The sequence below is a fragment of the Lynx rufus genome, unplaced genomic scaffold (genome assembly GCF_022079265.1).
Source record: "Lynx rufus isolate CCGP_SWC_20201006 ecotype Redwood Valley unplaced genomic scaffold, mLynRuf1.p SCAF_2, whole genome shotgun sequence".
Taxonomy (NCBI): domain Eukaryota; kingdom Metazoa; phylum Chordata; class Mammalia; order Carnivora; family Felidae; genus Lynx; species Lynx rufus.
In genome coordinates this window covers 189,701,986-189,725,544 of record NW_025814834.1, presented here as the reverse complement: position 1 = coordinate 189,725,544, position 23,559 = coordinate 189,701,986, and the positions used below count along the sequence as shown (strand labels likewise).

The following is a 23,559-nucleotide window of genomic DNA, read 5'->3' as shown; positions in this document are numbered from 1 at the left end:
TCACCTTTAGAAGTAGCTCTCTGGGAAGGCCGCACGGGGGCAAGAACAGGGGCCAAAGATAGGGGGAAGGTAGGGGAATTTCCTGGAAGTAATGGAGGATGGTGTAAAAGAACACGACATTGGATTCAAATGACCCAGATTCAAACTCAGCTCTGTCACTTCCAACAAAGGATCTGGGGAAGCCATTGTACCCATACCATGAGAATAACAGTATCTACTTAGCATCGCACCTGGCACACGCTGAGTACTTTTTTGTGTTCCGATACTGTTCTAAATGTATAAATGCATTGATTTATTTAATCCCACTACAACTCTAGGAGACAGGTATTATTATTCTCATTTTAGAAGCACTGCAAATGAGGAAAACGAGGCTCAGAAAAACTAAGGAAGTTCTTCTTAGAGCTAGTGAGATATTCCTAAAGGCAGCAACAAATGGGACATACAATCTCCAAGACCACAAGGACTGACTGCAAGTTTCTGCATCAGGACTGGCTCCAATCTTGTTCCCTCAACTGTAGCAAATGACACAGGCCAACTGGTGTTGTAAATAGAGTTAACATAATATATTTATTTTAAGTGCCATTCATGCATATCAGTCTGGCAGCAACAATCCTAATGACACTTGGGATATTTCTTTACAGCACTAAACAGTTACAAAGAATGGGTGCCGTTCATCATAGAGGCAAAATATGAAATCGTGCAATAGCAAAACTGTAGAAACATTAAAACACTGACTGTCCAACAGCAGTACAGAGAGCAGATTGTGTTTGCACAAAAAGCCAATGCATTTTCATCACATATATACAATATAGATATGTACACATCACCCTCTGAATGAACAATATCAAAATACTCTATTCCATTTGAAATAATCCCCGGATTGATTCCCTCCCACTTCAAAGGACATCTGAGAGACATGTATTTACAAGAACACACATGAATACGTTTACATTTCAAAAACTGCCACAAATGCCAGTCGGATTATTCTCCTGGACAGAGTGCCCCCATCTGATTATATGCATTTATTATTCTTTTCCCCAAGAGTCTTCGGTCAATTTAAACCCAAGACAGAGCTTGTTCTGGACTGACAACTAGCAACAGAAACAGCCGCCAGAGGGGATGCGCTGCACCTCACCAGGTAACTCCGGCTGTCTGGCGCCCCCCATGAAGGCCTGTCCTGGGCTCCCGGGCCACCTGAGTCACAAGGGTGGGATGGGTCCGAGTGGAGGCTCTGCCTCCAGGGACATGTGTGGTTAGGTTTAAATTCTCATAAAAATATTGATCACTGCAAATCAGTAAATGATTGCCAAATGGGAAATCAGCTTCACACAATTTGTAAAATCTTCATCAGTGGTTTCTACTCAAATCATTCAATGTAAGACTGCATTCCAATACCCAAATTGTTTAAAGTGCACATTGCTACCCAAGCAATTTAAAGTTTCAAAACAGCTTTTGTGGTATCTAGAAAACAGTGACTTGAGCAGACTATTGAAAATCACCCCCATTTTTCCAAGTGTTTGCTCTGCAGGCTGCTATCTCATCTTGCCTCCGATCCACGTAAGAGGGGCCTGTTGGCTGCCTTGCCAGAATCCTCCGATTTTCACCGAGCCAAGGGGCTGGAACCGAGCTTCATTTTTCATGCCAAGCAAGGTCCAAACAACAGGAACATAAAAGCCCTTCCTTTCTCCCCAACCTCATCAGCCTTTTACCGTGGCTGGCCTCCCAGTGATTCATTAAAGGCAACACTCCATTAAAACAAAATAGCCACACACAGTGACAAACACTCTCACATACACACATACAGAAACAAAGATGTCTGTCTAGTTCCAGCAGAGGACACTCAACCACAAAATCACTAAGGCTAACTGGAGTGATTTAGTAAGCATGGCTGTAGAGACTAGAGATGCTGAAAAGCAACCAGTGAGCAGTGATTACCCCTTGATTTGATGGAACAGATCATTCCCCCATCATAACTGAAAGAAATTCCACCTTTTTATGGTCTAAAGTACCAATTAAAAATCTATTCATTAAAAAAAAAATCTAATTTCTGTTACTTTTATTATAAAACTAAGACAATCAATCCATGCAAAGTAACTATGATATGATATGAAACAAAACAAAACAAAAAAAACAACTAATAAAAACCTCAAAGAGGCAGGCTGCATTTCAAGGAAAGTAACCAAATGTCATGCATACACAGACACAAAGGACAACAGAAACAGCAAACCACTTAATGACATCTGCACTGAAGACTGAGGCAAATAAAATCTATGTGTGGCTCTACCCTCCTTTCAGTGCTTCCTAAGTGGAAAGAGAATGAGTGAGGAAACCTGCTTTATAAACAGTGCCCTGCTGTTCTACTGCCCAAATGAACTCTGATTCAAATTCCAGAAAAATTCTATTTAGCTAGTAAGTCTCAATCAGCAGGAATGCTAAGACAGAGACATGCACTCTCACGGTAAAAGGAGTGCCGACAAAGAGAATGACACAATCTTTCTGATTGTCTTGTCTGTAAACTCTTAAGAAAAACAATTCTGTGCTTTCAGACACCGCACTTCTCCTTAATGAACCCAATAGGAGCTGAGCATTCACAGAAGGTAGCAATAAATATTAAAATAACACTTCTGAATAATAAATACAAGAGTGAATATGGAGGCAATGATTTTGTTAAAGAGCTGAGCAATATGCCCAGCTGCTAATCGATCAAAGAAATTTTAGAACTGTTATAATGCAGATTTAGGGAAACAGACATGGAAAAGGTACAACATAAACTCTATAATCCCCCCAAGCATCAGAACAAATTTGGTCAGTTCTTTATGCTGCTCAGGAACAATATGCCCCTCTGGACTGTTTGGAAAGCATCAAACTCGGGGTCCTTACTGAGTAGAACTCAATGCCCATGTTTCTGAAAAACAGATTAAATGAGGGGAACTGGGCTTTGAAAAAATCCATTTCCTTTCAGTTGCCTACATCAGTTAAAAGCATCCTGCAGAAAATAGCCTAACGAGGAATAAAAACTCACAGTTAACTTTCTTTCCAAGACGTAATAATCCAATTAGAAAAATTGAAGCCTTTCAGTAATTTTTGTACATATATTTACACATATGTATCTATAAACTGCTTGCAGCAAAATAGGCTCTGTCTGAAAAATCAGTCTGGCACTTGTGGTCAACATCGAACTGACACAAATATGCAAAAGCCGTTCAAATCACACAACAGTTAGGAGCTACATAGGGCAGCTGGCAGGGAGACAAACATGTAGTACTTGTTTGGGTCAGATAAAAGCAGTAATTTATCCAGCTAAAATCTTTTTGATTGTCTTCAAAAGAAATTTTGATAACATCGGTAAAGTGATTAGCAACTTTGTTTTCTCGACTGGATTCTCTGAAACCTTTCCCTTCACTGCACAGAAAGGTGACGCTGGGGTCTGGTGCCTTTGCAGAAACAAGCTCTACACAATTGAATCCCAATCAAAGTCATCCTGGATGTCATCTGGAGGCAGAGAGCGCCGCATCTGGAAGGCTTGGGAAGGCATCATGTGCTGCTGGTTCATGGCTCCGTGATGGCCTAGAAGGAAGGAGGCAATGTCAGCAGTGACTTGGGTAGAGAAGAAAGAAATAAATGAACACTGATTGAGTACTTACTATGTGCCAGGCACTCAGTGCACATTATCGCTCTCATCTACGTAAGAGCCTTCACCGAGGTGGCTCTTATGATCCTCATTTTATAAATAACAAGGCCTGGGTTTAACAGAATGAGCAAGTTACCCAAGGTCATCCAACTAGTAAAGGGAAGTGATTTGAACTCCATTCACTTGGCTCCAAAACCCACACCTGTTGGATTAAACCAGGAGGTAGCAAGGAGGGCATAAAAAGAATGCTAGAGTGCCCAAGTGTGGGCACAACCCTTTCTCTTAGTCTGTCCTGCATCAATCTGTGTTTCAGCAACATGAATTGGCTCCCATGAGAATGGGAAAAGGAGAATGATGTCAGTGTACCAGTGAGGTCACACTGGGTCATCATGAATTCCCACCAGCAAGTTAACTTTTGTGCCACCAAGTAACAGCGGGTAAACACAGAGGATATCAGCATGGCTGAGTGCCGGAGGCCCTGAGTGCAGGACAGGGTGCCCGCTCTCCACGTTCCTCTTCTTAGATCTGTGTGGCCGTGTGCAAGAGCTTGTGCTCTGCAGTTTTGGTGTGTTCTACCCTTGTCACCATGGCTTTGAGAAACCCCTTTCCAAACCAGACTTTTTTTTTAAAGTAATAATCTCTGTTTACTTGCAGAATTCATTCTTTTATCAGGAATTAAACATATCCTTTTCATGCAGATTTTTTTACTGGATGATTACAGTTTTTGTTTGGCTTGCTTGACCTGATTACAAAGTTTCAAGTAATCTGCTGCTGATCTCATTTTTCTTATAAGCAAAGCCCTGCCATTTTTAATGTACCGTTTTACAAAATGCTAAGGTTTTCAATACATCACAGTACAGCAGAAATGCCTATATTTATTTTTTAACTTATAAATATCTTAACTATGTGCCAAGCACTAATTTAAGTGATTTGCCTGTAATCTTCATTCAATTCTCTTAACAACCCTAGGAGTTAGGTAGTGTTGTGAGCTCTCTTTAACAGAGAAGGAAGTGGAAATAGTAAGGTTAGGCAGCTATCAAGTGGCAAAGCACCAGAATGCAAACCCTGCGAATCCAGTGCCAGAGTCTTAACTACCCTATCTTGCCACTTTCAAGTTCCTGGTGAGTGCTGAGGACAGATAACACTTATTCTTTCCTGTTCACCAAAGAACAGGTCACTTGGCCCCCAACTCCTCCTTCACTATTACCTGGCACACAGTTCTTTGGGGGTTTTGAGTTCCTATCTGCACATCACCATTCTGCTCCTTGAGCAGCCTAAGTGGAGGGGGCAGTGTGGTACATGAGAAAAACAATGAACTCTAAATCGAGATATCAAGGCTTGAGTCTTGGTTTGGCAACTTAGCCAAACTGGGGGCTCTGAGCAAGTTATCTCAACTTCTGAGCCTCCATTTCCTCGTCTAGATAGTCCTTAAGCTCCCTTCCACCTCTAACCACGTGCCTGCCTTTGCTGCCCTGGTAAATGTAACTTATCCTGTATTCAGGAACCTAGGGGGGAAAGCTTATGAACCAGTGACTCCTGCAACTTACCTCTTCTGTAAGAGGCTTCCTTAGAAACTAGAGGTGGGGGGGACTTCAGCAGAATGAATGGAACAGAATACGTAGGAGCTAATCAATGCAAGTTCTTGAAGCCTGCTCAAGTCCCATCAAAGTCAAAAAGCCTCAAAGATTCCTAAGACCCCAGGACAAGCTCTATGCCCTGGACCTCATTAGAGAGGCAGGACAACAATTAGAATCATAGCACCGAAGAGACTTCAGGTCAAATGGCCTAAAGAGCAAATGGCACTTGAATCCCCTTCCTCAGCACTGAAGCCAAGTAACTGTGCCCCCCACACCCCATCCTCCCTCACCAAGGAGTTTACTCCCTCCTCAATGGCCTTGTTCGCTGCTGAGACAGCTAAAGCTTTTCCATATTACCCTCTGAGTACCAAATGCAACACAACACAGCCCAAATTACCTGCAATAGTCGTTCCTGGAGTGCTGAGTGCCTGTGGGATGTGAGGGTAACCAGGGGGCGGCATCACTGAAGGAGGGAGATTTTGCCTGGAGTCTATGTACAAATTTCCTAATCAGATTGAAAAACAGAAAGAAGGAAAACATATTGCCATTAATAAACAAGTTAAACATTAAAATCTTAATACAATTGTTACCTAAAACTAAATTAAGCAGGTAAGGCAAGGAAGAAAAGAGAAAGAAAAATTACTCTTTTCAGATGCTAAAACTACCAAAAGGTGGTGCTGGCTTCTCGAACATGGTGCCAGGCTGGATGTGAGTACACGATGCTAATTCCAGCTCTGTCTCTTACTGTCTGGAGGCCTGAAGGCAAGTTATATGTCTCTATTGTTGTTGTTATATACTTCATAACAGTTCAAAAGCATTTTCATATCTATTACCATCTGAGCCTCCCATTAAGTCCAAAATGAGGGCAAGACAGGGATTATCCCCATTTTATGGCTGAGGCAACCGAGGCTCAGAGAGACTAAGCAGACTTGCCCAAAGAATATCAGTTTGACAGGGGTAGGGCTACAATCCAGTTCTCCTAAATCACAGGCTCTTTCTAGTAACCACTGTCCCTATGTCCCTGATTTTCTCACTTTCAAAGCAGACCTATCTGTAAGTGCCCTAGCTGATTAACAAAGTGAATGGGGGCACAAAATGACAGGAAGGATCTGCGCAAGTTTAACAGAGTTATACCAAGTAAAGGTGATCAAAAATGTATTATTCAGAAGTGTGGAGAAGGGAAACAGAAATCTCATTTGAATGGCATTTCAGAAGGTTCTTAATATATTTTTGTTGACAGGAGCCATTAAGTGTAACAGCTCTAAAATGTCAATTACATTGCATCCTAATGCAAAGTAGAAAGAGAGGGAAGCAAACATCATAAGCCCACCACCAATTACTCCTGGGGAAAAAGAACCATAACACTGGCTCACATTGTATGGACCATCTGGAATTCTGGAAAGGCTATTTCTCCCTTAGGTATTCTATTGTGTCACACAAATTACAATTGCATTCTACCACTGCTGTAATCAAACTAGAAAACAGCAACCATTTTCCCAGAGGAAACTAAAACGATACTCATGGCAGGAACACTGTATTTGGCTGCTCACAAGTTTTTACCTGTCACTGGAATGTCAGACTGTTCATGCTTAAAACAGCCTCTGAAACAGTCTAATTCAGGCCTACCTCTGTTCATGCAAATGAGGACCTAAGACCAGAGGAAAAATAAGACAGAACCAGGAACAGAACCCAGACCTCTGACTTCCAGCCACTGCTTCCCAAGATAACATGACTTTTTATAGCAAAGTTTACAGTCAGAACTAAGCTCTTTGGCCAATTTCCCATACTGAAGATTTAGGAAGAAAAGAAAGGAGAAAAGTCACACTAAGCTGCAGCTCTAGTATATTCTTAGAGGAAAAATCCTGCCCCCAAGTGCTGATGAGGCTTTACATGAGTGGCTGGTGCAATTTCTAAACACTGCACCAGGGTGGAGGGACTATGCCACTTTGAGTAATATGGTCACTCATTTATCAGTGACTTCTCAGCCTCTGTCTTGTAAAATCTTAGCTCTCTTTCTACTCATCCTTAAAAATTCAAGTCACAATCAAAAGACAACTGATTTTTATGGAGATTAATTCTGTTTTTATATTTTTTTCATTTCTCTTTCTTGGCTTAGTAATTCTTAAAGGGAGAGCGAGGTGACAATTAGAGAAGAATGATGGGAATAAACAAGGATCACAGGAATAAATGGACACCCACATTAAACAAAAAGCCCAAGTTTCTGAACTTATCCCTCCTCCCTACCCCATTGCAGGCAGCTGTTCCTGTGTTCCTTGAACTTATACAGCTGGCAGGAGCCAGGGTGGGAAAAAAGGACACTGTTCTCCAAATACTAGGGATCTGTGCTCTGATCACAGAGATACAGACAAAAAGGAGGGTGGTCATGTCGTACCTTCTACCAATGCTGCAAGCTCCTCACCTAACACAAACTGATTTCCTGGGGCTTTAAAGGGGGCTACTGCCCCTTTTCCTCCCTCTTTCATTTTCCTCTTTTTACCTTTTTGAGAGACAGGCATTAAAAACTAGGACAGTGAAAAACAACTACGTATACTGGGAAAATTAGAAAGTGACCACCGACACCAAGAGAAAAAGCACAGGCTCAGAGAAGACCTGAGAAGACTTTAGGGAAAACCTTAGCACAAGGACACCTTGCAACAACCAAGAAAACAAAAACAATAGGCAAAAACAATATTTAAAAACAGCAAACCCCGGGGAAAGGAAATAATCTGGTTTCCATAAGTACCACACTATTAGATTCAAGTGTCTAGTTTTCAACAAAAAAAATCACAAGGCGTACAAATAAACAAAATAGTATGCCCCAAAGTAAGAATAAATCAATAAAACTTGCCCTTGAAAAAGATCTGATGACAGACCTACTACACAAAGACTTTAAAACAACTGTCTTAAAGATGCTCAAAGACTAAAGGAAGATGAAAAAAAGTCACGGGTGCATGGGTGGCTCATTCAGTTAAGGATCTGACTCTTGATTTCGGTTCAAGTCATGATCTCACAGTTTGTGGGTGGGTTTGAGCCCTGCTTTGGGCTCACTGTCAGTGTGGAGCCTGCTTGAGATTCATCCTCTCTCTCTCTCTCTCTCTCTCTGCCCGCCCCCAATATATAAACTTAAAAAAACTTTAAAAAAAAGAATGTATGAACAAACTGAAAATACCAATAAAGAGACAGAAAATCTCAAAAGAAATAAAATTCTAGAACTGAAATGAAAAATTCACTACAGAATTCAAAGATAAATTTGAGCAGTCAGAAGAAAGAATCAGCAAACTTGAAGATAAGACAATGAAAATTATCTAGGCTTAAGTAACCAAAGAAAAAAATTTGAAAAAAATTAAAAAAACAAAACAAACAGAGCCTAAGGACCTGTGGGACACTATCAAACAGACCAAGTCTGCATTGTGGGAGTTCCAGAAGAAGTGGGGGTTGGGGGAGTAGAGAAAATGTTTGAAAATATAATGGCTGAAAACAACCCAAATTTGGTAAGAGAGGAATGAAAACATCCAAGAAGCTCAACAAACTCTAAGTAAGATCAAGTCAAGAGACCCACGTGTCAAGGGACATATTATAATCAAATTTTCAAAAGCCAAAAATAAAGAGACAATCTTAAAAGGAGAGGGAAGTGACTTGTCACATACAAAGGAACCTCAATAAGAGAGAAGATTTTTCATGAGAAATGCTGGGAGTCAGAAGTCAGTGGGCTAATCTATTCAAAGTGTTAAAAGAAAAAGTGTCAACCAAGAATTGCTACACCCAACAAAACTGTCCTTTTCAAGAGGGAGGGAGAAAATAAGACATTTCCAGAAAAACAAAAGCTAAAGAAGTTTGTTACCATTAGACCTGCCCTCCAAGAAATGCTCAAGGGAGTTGTGCAGGGTGAAATAAAAGGACACTAGACAGTAACTCAAAGCTATATGAAGAAATACAGATCTCAAAAAAGGTAAATACATGAGCTATCATAAGAGCTAGTATTACTGCAGCAACAATCTAGAACTACTTTTTCTTCTCTACACGACTAAAGAGACTAATATATTTTCTAAAAACGATTAGTCTAGAAGCTTATATTATTGTAACTTTCATTTGTAACTCCACATGTTGTTTTCTACGTAATTTAAGAGATGAATGCATTTAAAAGAATTATTAATATATATTTTTGGGCACACTATGTATAAAGAAGTGATTATGTGATGTCAGCAACCAAAAGGGATAGAGATGGAGCTGTAAAGAACTGAGGTTTTGTGTATTATAGAAGTTAAACTGATAGAAATTCAAATTAGAGTGTTATAACTTTAGGATGGTAAATGTAATCCCCATGGCAACCACAAAGAGCTATGCAATATACACAAAAGGAATGTGAAAGAATTCAAATATTTCACTACAAAAAATCAACTAAATACAAAAGAAGACAGTAATGCAAAAATAAGTGTCAAAAACCTATAAAACCTTATAGATGACAGAAATCACTCACCAGTAATTACTTTAAATGTGAAGGGATCAAATTCTCCAATCAAAAGACAGAGACTGGCAGAATATGTAAGAACACATATCTATAAAAGACTCACTTTACATCCAAAGACACACATAAAATGAAAGTGGAAGGATTGAAAAAGATATCCCATGCCAAAAAGCAACCAAAGAGAACAGGGATTACTACATTAGTATCAGACAGACTTTCAATCAAAAAAGGTTACAAAGACAAAGAAGGACATTATATATCAACAAAAGGTTCAATACAGCAAAAAGACGTAACAATTATAAACACCTTATGCACCTAATAGACCACAAAAAATATGAAGCAAAAATTGACAGAATGGAAAGGAGAAATAAACAACTCTGCAATAATAATTGGTGATGTAAATACCCCACACTCAATAATGGAAAGAACAACCAGGCAGAAGATAAGTAAGGAAACAGAGAACACAATAAACCAACTAGATCTAACAGACAAATACAGAACATTCTACCCAAAACAGTATAGTATACACATTCTTCTCAAGTGCACCTGGACATTTCATAGGACAAACCATATTTAGGCTCCACATTAAGTCTCAATAGATTTTAAATGATAAGATATACAAAGTATCTTCTCTGACCACAACAGGATGAAGGTAGAAATCAGTAACAGAAGTAAACTGGAAAATTCTCAAATTTGTGGAAGTTAAAACAACCCTCAAACAACTAACAGATCAAAGAAGAGATCATAAGAAAAATTAGAAAATACTTAGAGGCAAATGTAAACAAAACAACATATGGAGACTTATGGAACAGCCAGAGTAGTGTTGAGGGGGAAATTTATAGTCATAAACACATAAAAACAAGGAAAATCTCCATCAAAAACCTAACTTTACAATTTTAAGACCTACAGGGGCACCTGGGTGGCTCAGTTAAGTGTCTGACTCAATTTCAGCTCAGGTCACAATCTCATGGTTTATGAGTTCAAGACCTGCATCAGGCTCTGTGCTGACTGTTAGCCTGCTTGGGATTCTCTCTCTCCCTCTGCCCCTCCCATGCTGGTGCACACTCAATACCTCTCTCAAAATAAATAAAAATTAAAAAAAAAAAAAGACCTACAAAAAAAGAATAAATCCAAAGCTATCAGAAAGAAGGAAATCATAAAGATTAGAGCAGAGATAAATAAAATAGAGAATGGATAAAATCAGAAATGAAAGTGGTGATAGTCAGTGGATAAAAAATGGGGCACCTGGGTGGCTCAGTCAGTTAAACATCTAACTGTGGTTCAGGTCATGATCTCACAGTTTGAGTTCAAGCCCCATGTTGGGCTCTGTGTTGACAGCTCAGAGCTTGGAGCCTGCTTCGGATTCTGTGTCTCCCTCTCTGCCCTTCCCCACTTGTGCTTGCTTGCTCGCTCTCTCACAAAAATAAAATAAACATTAAAAAAAATTACTAAAACTGATCAAAAAGTAAAAAAACAGGATCATATGAGAGTACTATGAGCAACTGTACACTAATATATTGGATAACCTAGATGAAATGAACAAATTTCTAGAAACACAAGAGCCACCAAGACTAAATCACAAAGAAATAGAAAATCTGAATACACTTAGAACTATAAGATTGAATCAGTTAATCAAAAATCTATCAGCAAAGAAAAGCCTTGGACCTGACAGCTTCACTGGTGAATTATACCAAACATTTAAATAACTAACACCAATCCTTCTCAAACTTTTCCAAAACACTGAAAGACAGGAAGCACTTCCTAACTCATCCTATGAGGCCAAAATTAGCCTGATACCAAAGTGAGACAAAGACACCTAACAAGGAAACTATAGACCAATGTCCTTTATGAACACTGATCCAAAAACTCTAAACAAAATACAAGCAAAATTAATTTAATACCATATTAGAAGGATTAAACACCATGACCAAGTGAGATTATTTCTGGAATATAAAAGGGTAGTCCAACATATGAAAATTGATCAATGCAATACACCACACTAACAGAATAAAGGGGGGGGGGATAAACCTACATGCTCATCTCAATTGATGCAGGAGAAGTTAATGATGAAAGTTTCATAATAAAAACACAAACTAGGAATAAAAGGAAGCTACTTTAACATGTTAAAAACCATATTCGGAAATCCCATAGCAAACATTATGTTCAATGGTGAAAGACTTGAAAACTTTTCTAAGACCAAGAACACAGCAAGGATGTCGACTTTTACCACTTTCATTCACCATACTACTGGGAGTTCTAGCCAGAGCAATTAGGCAAGAAAGAGAAATAAAAGGCATCAAAATCAGAAAGGAAAAAGTATATTTATCTCAGCTCACAGATACGATCTTATATGTAAAAACCTCCAAAGTTTCCACCCCCAAAGTAAGCAAACTGTCAGAATAAGTAAATCCAGCAAAGTAGAGGATACAAAGCCAGTATTTGGCAAAAATCAGTTCCATTTTTACACAATGAGCAATCTGAAAAAGGAAATTATAGAAATAAGTCCATTTACAATGGCATAAAAAATACTTAGGAATTAATTACAGAAGTTTAAGACTTGTACAATGAAAACTACAAAAACATTGCTGAAAGAAATTCAAGACGACATAAATTAAATGAAAACGTATCTCATGTTCACAGACTGGAAGACAATACTGTTAAGATGTCAATACTATCCAAAGTGATCTACAGAGTCAATGTAATCTGTATCAAAAATCCATTTTTTCTTTTTGGCAAAAACAGAAAATCCCATCCTAAAATGCATAGGGAATCTCAAGAGACCCTGAAGAGCCAAAACTATCTTGAACAACAAAGCTGGCAGACTCACACTTCCTGATTTCAAAACTTACTACAAAAACATAGTAGCTGAAATAATGTGGTGCTGGCATAAAGACAAATATAGTAAGAACACTGGAATAGAACACAGAACCCAGGAACGAACTCTTGTGTATATAGTCAAATGATTTTTTTTCAAGTTTGTGTATTTTGAGAGGGGGTGGGGAAGGGGCAGAGGGAGAGGGAGAGAAAATCCTAAGCAGGCCCTGTGCTGTCAGTGTGGGGCCCAATGTGGGGCTTGAACCCATGAACCATGAGATCACGACCTGAGCTGAAACCAAGAGTCAGACGCCCAACTGACTGAGCCACCCAGGAGCCCCTGGTCAAATGATTTTTGACAAAGGTGTCAAAACCTTTCTATGGGGAAAGGACAGTCTTTTCAGCTAGGAAAAGACTGGATATACATACGCAAAAGCAGGAAACTGGACTCTTATCTGACAGCATATACAAAAATTAACTCAAAATGGGTCAAAGACTTATTAAATGCAAGACCTAAACCATAAAATTCTTAGATGAAAACATAGGGAAAGAGCTACATAACATTGGATTTGGCAATGATTTCTTGGATAGGATACCAAAGTCACAGGCAACAAAAAACAGATGAGCTGGACTCCATGAAAAATTTAAAAACTGTGCATCAAAAGATACTATCAACACAGTAAAAAAAGAAAACAAAATAATAAAGGAAAATATCTGCAAATCATGTACCTGACAAAGGGTTAATAACCAGAAATATCAAGAACTACTACTAACAAAAACTACTAAAAACTCAGCAACAAAACAAAAATACAACCCAATTAAAAAATGGACAAAGGACTTGAATAGACAGTTCTCCAAAGAAGATCCAAAAATGGCCAATAAGCAGATGAAAAGCTGCTCAGTATCACTAATTATCAAGGAATGCAAATCAAAACTACAATGAGATACCACCTCACACCCAATAACTATTTTTTTTAAAAAGAAAGAGAAAAAAAAAAAAAAACCCAGGAAATAACAAATGTTGGCGACGCAGAAAAACTGGAACCCTTGTACACTGTTAGTGGGATTGTAAAATGGTATAGCCACTGTGAAAAACAGTATGGTGGTTCCTCAAAAAAATGAAACAGGGAAGCTTGCTAAGAGGGTTCTCGGTGAAAAGCCTGGCTCGGCTTTTGGCAGACCAACCGACTGGAAGAGAGCTATTCGCTGATAACCCTGCTGCTAACCATAGTCAAGCAGTAACTTGGATTACTTCTGCAACCCAGGGTGGAGCTCCCGCCAGTGCTAGACCCTGAGCTTGGCACAGTGGGGATCTCTGAAGACCTAAAGTAGGATAGATCTGCCTGTGAATGAGTGGAAATCGTATGTATTTCAGAAGTGGTTTTTGTTCCAGAAGTCCATTCAGGTCACAATCTCTACTGCAGAGACTTTGAGCGATATCTTTCCTCACTCCTCTTTGCTTCTTCAACCTGAGGATGAGATGTTTTTGCAATCCAGGCCTATCTCAAGAAACAAGAAAAATCCCAAATACAAAATCTAACAGCACACCTAAAGGAAATAGAAGCAGAACAGCAAAGACACCCCAAGCCCAGCAGAAGAGAAATAATAAAGATCAGAGCAGAAATAAACAATATAGAATCTAAAAAAACTGTAGAGCAGATCAATGAAACCAAGAGTTGGTTTTGTGAAAAAATAAACAAAATTGATAAACCTCTAGCCAGACTTCTCAAAAAGAAAAGGGAGATGACCCAAATAGATAAAATCATGAATGAAAATGGAATTATTACAACCAACCCCTCAGAAATACAAGCAATTATCAGAGAATACTATGAAAAATTATATGCCAACAAACTGGACAACCTGGAAGAAACGGACAAATTCCTAAACACCCACTCACTTCCAAAACTCGAACACGAAGAAATAGAAAACTTGAACAGACACATAACCAGCAAAGAAATTCAATCAGTTATCAAAAATCTCCCAACAAATAAGAGTCCAGGACCAGATGGCTTCCCAGGGGAATTCTACCAGACATTTAAAGCAGAGATAATACCTATCCTTCTCAAGCTGTTCCAAAAAATAGAAGGAAGAAAAACTTCCAGACTCATTCTATGAAGCCAGCACTACTTTGATTCCTAAACCAGACAGAAACCCAGCAAAAAAAAGAGAACTAGAGGCCAATATCCCTGATGAATATGGATGCAAAAATTCTCAATAAGATACTAATGAATCTAATTCAACAGCATATAAAAAGAATTATTCACCATGATCAAGTGGGATTCATTCCTGGGCTGCAGGGCTGGTTCAACATTCGCAAATCAATCAATGTGATACATCACATTAATAAAGAAAAGAAAAGAAAAGAAAAGAAAAGAAAAGAAAAGAAAAGAAAAGAAAGGAAAGGAAAGGAAAGGAAAGGAAAGGAAAGGAAAGGAAAGGAAAGGAAAGGAAAGGAAAGGAAAGGAAAGGAAAGGAAAGGAAAGGAAAGGAAAGGAAAGGAAAGGAAAGGAAAGGAAAGGAAAGGAAAGGAAAGGAAAGAAAAGAAAAGAAAAGAAAAGAAAAGAAAAGAAAAGAACCATATGATTCTGTCAATCGATGCAGAAAAAGCATTTGACAAAATTCAGCATTCTTAATAAAAACCCTCGAGAAAGTTGGGATAGAAGGAACATACTTAAACATCATAAAAGCCATTTATCAAAAGCCCACAGCTAATATCATCCTCAATGGGGGAAAAACTGAGAGCTTTCCCCCTGAGATCAGGAACACGACAGGGATGTCCACTCTCACCGCTGTTGTTTAACATAGTGTTGGAAGTTCTAGCATCAATGATCAGACAACAAAAGGAAATCAAAGGCATCAAAATTGGCAAAGATGAAGTCAAGCTCTCACTTTTTGCAGATGACATGTATACACGGAAAACCCGACAGACTCCACCAAAAGTCTGCTAGAACTGATACATGAATTCAGCAAAGTTGCAGGATACAAAGTTAATGTACAGAAATCAGTTGCATTCTTATACAGTAATAATGAAGCAACAGAAAGACAAATAAAGAAACTGATCCCATACACAATTGCACCAAGAATCATAAAATACCTAGGAATAAATCTAACCAAAGATGTAAAAGATCTGTATGCTGAAAACTACAGAAAGCTTATGAAGGAAATTGAAGAAGATACAAAGAAATGGAAAAACATTCCATTCATGGATTGGAAGAATAGTTAAAATGTCAATACTACCCAAAGCTATCTACACATTCAATGCAATCCCCATCAAAATTTCACCAGCATTCTTCTCGAAGCTAGAACAAGCAATCCTAAAATTTATATGGAACCACAAAAGACCTCGAATAGCCCAAGTGATATTGAAGAAGAAGACCAAAGCAGGAGGCATCACAATCCCAGACTTTAGCCTCTACTACAAAGCTGTAATCATCAAGATGGTATTGGCACAAAAACAGACACATAGACCAATGGAATAGAATAGAAACCCCAGAACTAGACCCACAAACGTATGGCCAACTAATCTTTGACAAAACAGGAAAGAATATCCAATGGAAAAAAGACAGTCTCTTTAACAAATGGTGCTGGGAGAACTGGACAGCAACATGCAGAAGAATGAAACTAGACCACTTTCTTACACTATTCACAAAAATAAACTCAAAATAGATAAAGGACCTGAATGTGAGACAGGAAACCATCAAAACCCTAGAGGAGAAAGCAGGAAAAGACCTCTCTGACCTCAGCCGCAGCAATTTCTTACTTGACACATCTCCAAAGGCAAGGGAATTAAAAGCAAAAATGAACTATTGGGACCTCATCAAGATAAAAAGCTTCTGCACTGCAAAGGAAACAATCAACAAAACTAAAAGGCAACCAACGGAATGGGAGAAAATATTTGCAAATGACGTATCAGACAAAGGGCTAGTATCCAAAGTCTGTAAAGAACTCACCAAACTCCACACCCGAAACACAAATAATCCAGTGAAGAAATGGGCAGAAAACATGAATAGACACTTCTCTAAAGACATCCAGATGGCCAACAGGCACATGAAAAGATGCTCAACGTCACTCCTCATGAGGGAAATACAAATCAAAACCACACTGAGATACCACCTCACACTGGTCAGAGTGGCTAAAATGAACAAATCAGGAGACTATAGATGCTGGTGAGGATGTGGAGAAACGGGAACCCTCTTGCATTGTTGGTGGGAATGCAAACTGGTGCAGCCACTCTGGAAAACAGTGTGGAGGTTCCTCAAAAAATTGAAAACAGATCTACCCTATGACCCAGCAATAGCACTGCTAGGAATTACCCAAGGGATACAGGAGTGCTGATGCATAGGGGCACTTGTACCCCAATGTTTATAGCAGCACTTTCATCAATAGCCAAATGATGGAAAGAGCCTAAATGTCTATCACCTGATGAATGGATAAAGAAAAATTGTGGTTTACATACACAATGGAATACTACTTGGCAATGAGAAAGAATGAAATATGACCTTTTGTAGCAACACGGATGGAACTGGAGAGTGTCATGCTAAGTGAAATAAGCCATACAGAGAAAGATACATATGTTTTCACTCTTACATGGATCCTGAGAAACCTAACAGAAGACCATGGCGGAGGGGAAGGGAAAAAAAAGTTAGAGAGGGAGAGAGCCAAACCATAAGAGACTCTTAAAAACTGAGAATAGGGGCGCCTGGGTGGCTCAGTCGGTTGGGCGTCCGACTTCAGCTCAGGTCACGATCTCGCGGTCTGTGAGTTCGAGCCCCGCGTCGGGCTCTGGGCTGATGGCTCAGAGCCTGGAGCCTGCTTCAGATTCTGTGTCTCCCTCTCTCTCTGCCCCTCCCCCGTTCATGCTCTGTCTCTCTCTGTCCCAAAAATAAACGTTAAAAAAAAAATTTAAAAACTGAGAATAAACTGAGGGTTGATGGGGGGAGTGGGAGGGAGGGGAAGGTAGGTGATGGGCATTGAGGAGGGCACCTGTTGGAATGAGCACTGGGTGTTGTATGGAAACCAATTCGACAATAAATTTCATATTTAAAAAAAAAAAAAGAAAAGAAACAGAATTACCACAAGATCCAGCAATTCCAGATATGGATATACACCCAAAAGAACTGAAAGCCGGGCCTTGAAAAAATATCAGTACACTCATGTTCACAGCAATATTATTCACAACAGCTAAAACATGAAAGCATCCTAAGTGTTCATCAACAGATGAGTGGATAAGCAAATGTGGTATACACATACAGTGCACTAGTACACAGCCATAAAAAGGAAGGAAATTCTAACATGTGCCACAACATGGATGAAGAGATGCAAAGTGAAATAAGCCAGTCAGAAAAAGACAAATACTGTATTTCACTTACATGAAGTACTTAGTCAAAAATCAGAAACAGAAAGTAGAATAGTGGCTTCCAGGGCCTTGGCAGGGGGTTGAGGGATGATTAGAATGTGGGGTGGGGGGGGGATGTATTGTTTAATGAGTACAGAATATCATCCACTTTACAAGATGAAAAGAGTTATGGAGATGGATGGTGGGGACAGTTGCACGTTATGAATATATTTAACGCCACTGAACTATACATTTAAGGATGACTGGGATGGTGAATTTTACATTATATTTTACAATAAAAAATGTTTTTCACAGAGTATAAATCAGGAAGATACCAAAAAGGAAGTGACAGAGAAAGACACAGACAGGAAGGAGCTAAAGAGTTATCAAAAAATGAAGCTTAGTTGTCAGGCACATAGAGGGCACTCAACAAATTCAGGTATATGGCAAGCACTGAATGAGGTTCTTGGATATAATTTATGAAATGAGTAAGTCATCAAAATCAAATAGCCACTGAGGGTTTCACGTTAGGTAAGCTATTCAAGTGGAAGAAGCACAGATGATGGAAGATTTCTATCAAAAGACACATAAATAAAGATTTCAGGAAAAGAAAGATCTGGGAATCTTGAGAATATGTGAACACCAAATATGTGAAATTTGCTAGGATAATGGTTGAAGAAAGCCACTCAGGACAGAAAAGAAAGGACTTTTGGCGGCACCTGGATGCCTCAGTCGGTTAAGCATCCAACTCCTGGTTTCAGCTCAGGTCATAGTCTCATGGTTTGGTAAGTTCAAGTCCTGCACTGGGCTTTGTGCAGACAGCACAGAGTCTGCTTCGGATTCTCTCTCTCTCCCTCTCTCTCTGCCCCTCCCCCACTCATGCTGTCTCTGTCTCTCTCAAAATAAGTAAATAAAATAAAAAGAGAGAACTTTTAAAAAATGCATCAATGGGGCGCCTGGGTGGCGCAGTCGGTTAAGCGTCCGACTTCAGCCAGGTCACGATCTCGCGGTCCGTGAGTTCGAGCCCCGCGTCGGGCTCTGGGCTGATGGCTCAGAGCCTGGAGCCTGTTTCCGATTCTGTGTCTCCCTCTCTCTCTGCCCCTCCCCCGTTCATGCTCTGTCTCTCTCTGTCCCAAAAATAAATAAACGTTGAAAAAAAAAATTAAAAAAAAAAAAAATAAAATAAATAAAAAATGCATCAAATATAAAACCAAAATAACAAACAGAAAGTCAACTTAAGAGATAAAAGGTGGAAAGAAATTAAAATGAAGAGAGAACTTGGATAGTGAACACCTACAGAACAGAAACTTGAGAAAAGAGAAGGCATTGTAATCAGAGATGGCTACAAAGGTAACGAGAAAAGTAAGAAAGTGAGACGAAAACTACAGAGCACAAATTTTGAGTCAAGAGTAAAATACTGAGACTATTTACCATTATGTGCTCTTCAAGTAAACTTTGAAATTTAAATCTTAACATTCTTAGAAGATATATAAAATTAGACATGCTGATTTTCTTTGCAAGTCTATACACATTTAAACTGATATAACTTCATAACTATATTCTTATAAAAATGTATCTAAAACATTTAATTCTTGTTTGAGAACTTAAAAGATCACAAAGAAAAGTCAATTGTAAACAAAAGAATCATAGAAATCATGACAGAAAAATATAGTCTCTTTATCTCAATTTTTCTAAAATATACCTTAAATACATATATTATTTGAGTTCATTTCATTTCTTAAAAATAAAAAGATACAAACAGATCACTGTCACCTATTAATATACCAAGTAACATACCAAGTTACCTCACTTACTGAATTTCACACAAATAAAGAGAGAAAATCGAGAAGATAATTAAATCCATACCTGTTCCAATGTGTTGGGAAGGTTTCGCTGGATGCATGGCACCATGACAGACATTTTGCTGAACATTACTCTGTGAGTGGATAAGGCCAGTTTGTGTAAAGAATTGGTTAAGAGAAGAACAGAGATCAGCAAACTGAACCTGATCCAAAGACCAGTTCTTGAGATCTGCCTGTCTCATACTCTCCATCAAACCTATGAGAAAAGCATTAGAAATACAGTTAGCATAGTTTGTTCTACAAATATCCCAATGAAAATAACAAGACACAATTTTTTTTTAGCCCTCAAGATTTCCACTGGTAGTGATTTTCCCATGCAATGCAAAATGACATTTAAAAATTATTCAAAGCCTAATTATTCTAAATGTGGCCAAACTTCTTTCAGAACTCTTGTCTGACCCTCTGCTATATCAACTGACTAAAAGACTTAATAATGAATTTTGCAGAATTTTTAAGCATACTCCAACTGCAAAAGAAACACTAGATAAGAAGATATCTGGGGCGCCTGGGTGGCTCAGTCAGTTAAGTGCCCGACTTCGGCTCAGGTCATGATCTCGCGGTCCATGAGTTCGAGCCCCGTGTCGGGCTCTGTGCTGACAACTCAGAGCCTGGAGCCTGCTTCAGATTCTGTGTCTCCCTCTCTCTCTCTGACCCTCCCCCGTTCATGCTCTGTCTCTCTCGGTCTCAAAAATAAATAAACGTTAAAAAAAAAATTAAAAAAAAAAAAAAAGAAGACATCTATTTCTACCACAACGAAACTTGTATATATGAGAGAAAACAGGATCATGTGTATTTGGTTATATGTCAAAAAGACCCAATACTCACCTTGGAACTGTGAAAGGTCTACATCTGACCAATTAACACTGCTGGCAATTCGACAACTTTCTTTTAGCATATCAAGTGTTGCATACCAATCATTTGAAACACCTATAAAAATAATATTGACAACACTATAAGTCTTGAATAGTGAGTGTGAAGTATAGGGTAGGGGAAGATAATGAGCTGGGCTTATTCCTGACACTGGCAGATTCCTATCCAGTTTTACAAATGGATTTGCACACATTAATATCATGTATTGCTGGGGGCAGTCATCTCTGTGAAACAGGAAGAGGGGTGTTATTCCTCTTCGTTCCGTAAATAAAAAGAAAATGAACCCAGAGAGATGGCATAACTTAGCAAGGTCACCACAATGAATCCAAAACTTGAACCTGGTGCTTCTAAGCTCTAGTCTGACAGCTCACAAATAGCCCTATCACCTTAAAATGTCAAACTTGATTAGTGCTCTTTACATTTGTACAGTACAAATGAATGGCCAGGCACTACAAGTCATATAAATCAATAATACATCTGCCCTCGCCACTATATGAAGTTCATTTTCCTGTCTTGTTATGACATTAAGAGATATGTTCTTTGTAACTCAGAGGTAGGTTCCCATTTAGAAGCAACACAGTATAACTTAAAGCACTGACTTAAGTGACTTAAGGGAGGTAAATGAGATTGTATAGCAAGTAGACAAATTTCTTACAAGGCAACCTTAGGAGAGAGAAATGTCTTAATACAGTCCTCCTGGCAAAGTAGCAAAAGAAAGGATTGAGACCTCTCTAAGAAATGCTGATGAATCCAAACCAGGGCATTTCTAGTCAGGAACAGTGCGCTCTGATGTGACATCATCAGGAGGGTTAAGACTCCACAGTCTGTATGTCAGCAAAGTGATCACTACTCAGGGGCATGGGGCAAGAACTACCCTCAATGAGACAGTACTGAGTAGAGGAAGAAAATCCTCCCTTCAGTGACTGCTGCACAAATTATTCTGTTATCAGAATCATCCCTGGATGGATAAAGGTAAGAACTAGTAAAAAGGATTTTTTTGCCGTAACACGGATAACTCTCTATCAACTACTGGTTACTTGGTTTACAAAAATCTGCCAATTATGGACTTTTGTTTCAAATAAACAATGAACCAGAGACAATGTGACTCTGCCCTTAGGCAACTCTTAATTTAGCGAGAAATTTGTTGGGGAAAAATAATGCCCTAACTGAGGCACAAACATTCAAGTCCATCAGACTTTCAAGTCCATAACCTATAATAAATGCTGACTTGGCAACACAAAGCAATCTCTGCAAGAGAGTGGCTAGGCAAACAAACTCTACAAATCAGTAAATGGTTACTGATTTTAGTCCTTTTGGAATTACTGGTGTTACAATCTTTGAAGTCCTGACAAGCCACAATATAAATTCCAATTCTACCACTTATTAGCTCTGATCTCAAGCAAACTACTTAATTTTTTTGAGTTACACTTTCCTATCTACTAAATGTGGTAATTCATACTTGAATTGGGAAGATAATATGAGATGATGTATCTAAATTGCCTACCACATAGTGGGAACTCAAACAACTATTAGTTTCTTCCATTCCTTCCCTATTTAAGACAACCTGCTTAGCCTCATCTTATAAATGACAAATTTTTAATTCATAGAGATTATTATCACAGCCAAAATGATTATTCCTAACAGCTCCAGGTGAACAGCTACTTTCCTTCTCCTGCAAGCAACTGCTGATATAATAACAGGCGACTAAGACCACATGATGGAGTGTTTTCAGCTGTAATAGTACTTTTTTCTGCCCTAGCAATCATTAGATTTAATAGAAAGACAGACCAGAGCATCAGACTTCTACTGATATCAAATCTCTACAATCATTAGTCAATCCTTAAAATCATATTAAAAACGAGGTGCCTGGGTGGCTCAGTTGAACATCTGACTCTTGATTTCACCTCAGGGTATGATCCCAGGGTCATGGAATCAAGCCTCCCATCAGGCTCCATGCTGGGTGTAGAGGCTGGTTAAGATTTTCATTCTCTCCCCATCCCCCACTCTCTGCCCTTTTCCCCCACTAGCACTCTCTAAAATAAAATACAATAATTTTTTTAAAGTGTCTTTAAAAAATCATACTAAGAACAAGCTTAACTTTCTGAAGAGTGCACTGACATTAAAAGGTAGGCAAGTGTAAGTGAAGAAAGTCAGAGGAAGTCAAATATCATTAAGATCTCACTTATATGTGGAATCTGAAAACACAGAACAAACAGGTTGGGGTGCCAAATGGGTGAAGAGGAGTGGGAGGTACAGGCTTCTAATTATGACACAAGTCACAGGTATGAAAGGTACAGCATAAGAAATACAGTCAGTGGTAGGTATTTTAACAGCATTGTATAGTGACAGATGGTAGCTATACTTGTGGACAGAGCATAACATGTAGAGTTGTTGAATCACTGTGTTGTACATCTAAAACTAATGTAACACGGCGCATGAATTACAAGTTCAGTAAAAAAAATTTTTTTTAAAGGTGGGCAATAGTGACTAACACTAACAGTTACAAAAGAGGCCTATATTTATACTTTTTTTTCTAGGCGTAAACTTAAAAATAATTTTAAGGTGTTTTAGGAGATCTTCCATCAAGGAAAGAACTATACCCAATTTTCAACTTTATTCTAGAACCTACTTAGTTATTAACTGGGAAAACAAAATAAATTATGAAAAGAAACTAAGTTTCAAGTACTCTGATCTGCATTTCTGTACCTTAATTCTCCCGCCCCCCCCAAAATTATATTTTTTCTACTTTGTAAAAAAGGAAACCATTTCAGAAAAACTTAAGCTTTATAGCAAAGTCAGAATATAAGAGACAGTATACACTATCTAAAGGTTACTTCCCCCTCAACAGATTTTTAATTGCCTGAAATAATGATCAATTTCTAATTGGTAAGAACTAGCACTGGCCAGCACTTAGAAATTGTCGCTCCAGGATAAAAATTTCATCAGTGATTTAGATGGTAAGTGGGCAGCCAGGCAAGCTGAGGGAAGGATCTGTACTCTGGCAC

The 23,559-nt window shown here is 38.7% G+C and overlaps 1 protein-coding gene across 3 annotated transcripts in view; it reads right to left on the bottom strand.

Moving 5' to 3' along the window:
• Positions 1 to 548: 548 nt before the first annotated feature.
• Positions 549 to 23,559, bottom strand: part of FOXJ3 (forkhead box J3) — a 149,938-nt gene continuing 126,927 nt past the window's right edge. For all 3 annotated transcript variants that reach the window (XM_047083141.1, XM_047083143.1, XM_047083142.1), the window contains 4 exons: positions 20,510 to 20,611; positions 19,689 to 19,880; positions 5,606 to 5,713; positions 549 to 3,567 (listed from right to left, as the gene is read on the bottom strand). In XM_047083141.1, the coding sequence (XP_046939097.1) occupies positions 3,452 to 3,567; positions 5,606 to 5,713; positions 19,689 to 19,880; positions 20,510 to 20,611 (518 nt within the window). In that variant the 3' untranslated portion in view covers positions 549 to 3,451. The remainder of the gene's footprint in view (positions 3,568 to 5,605; positions 5,714 to 19,688; positions 19,881 to 20,509; positions 20,612 to 23,559) is intronic.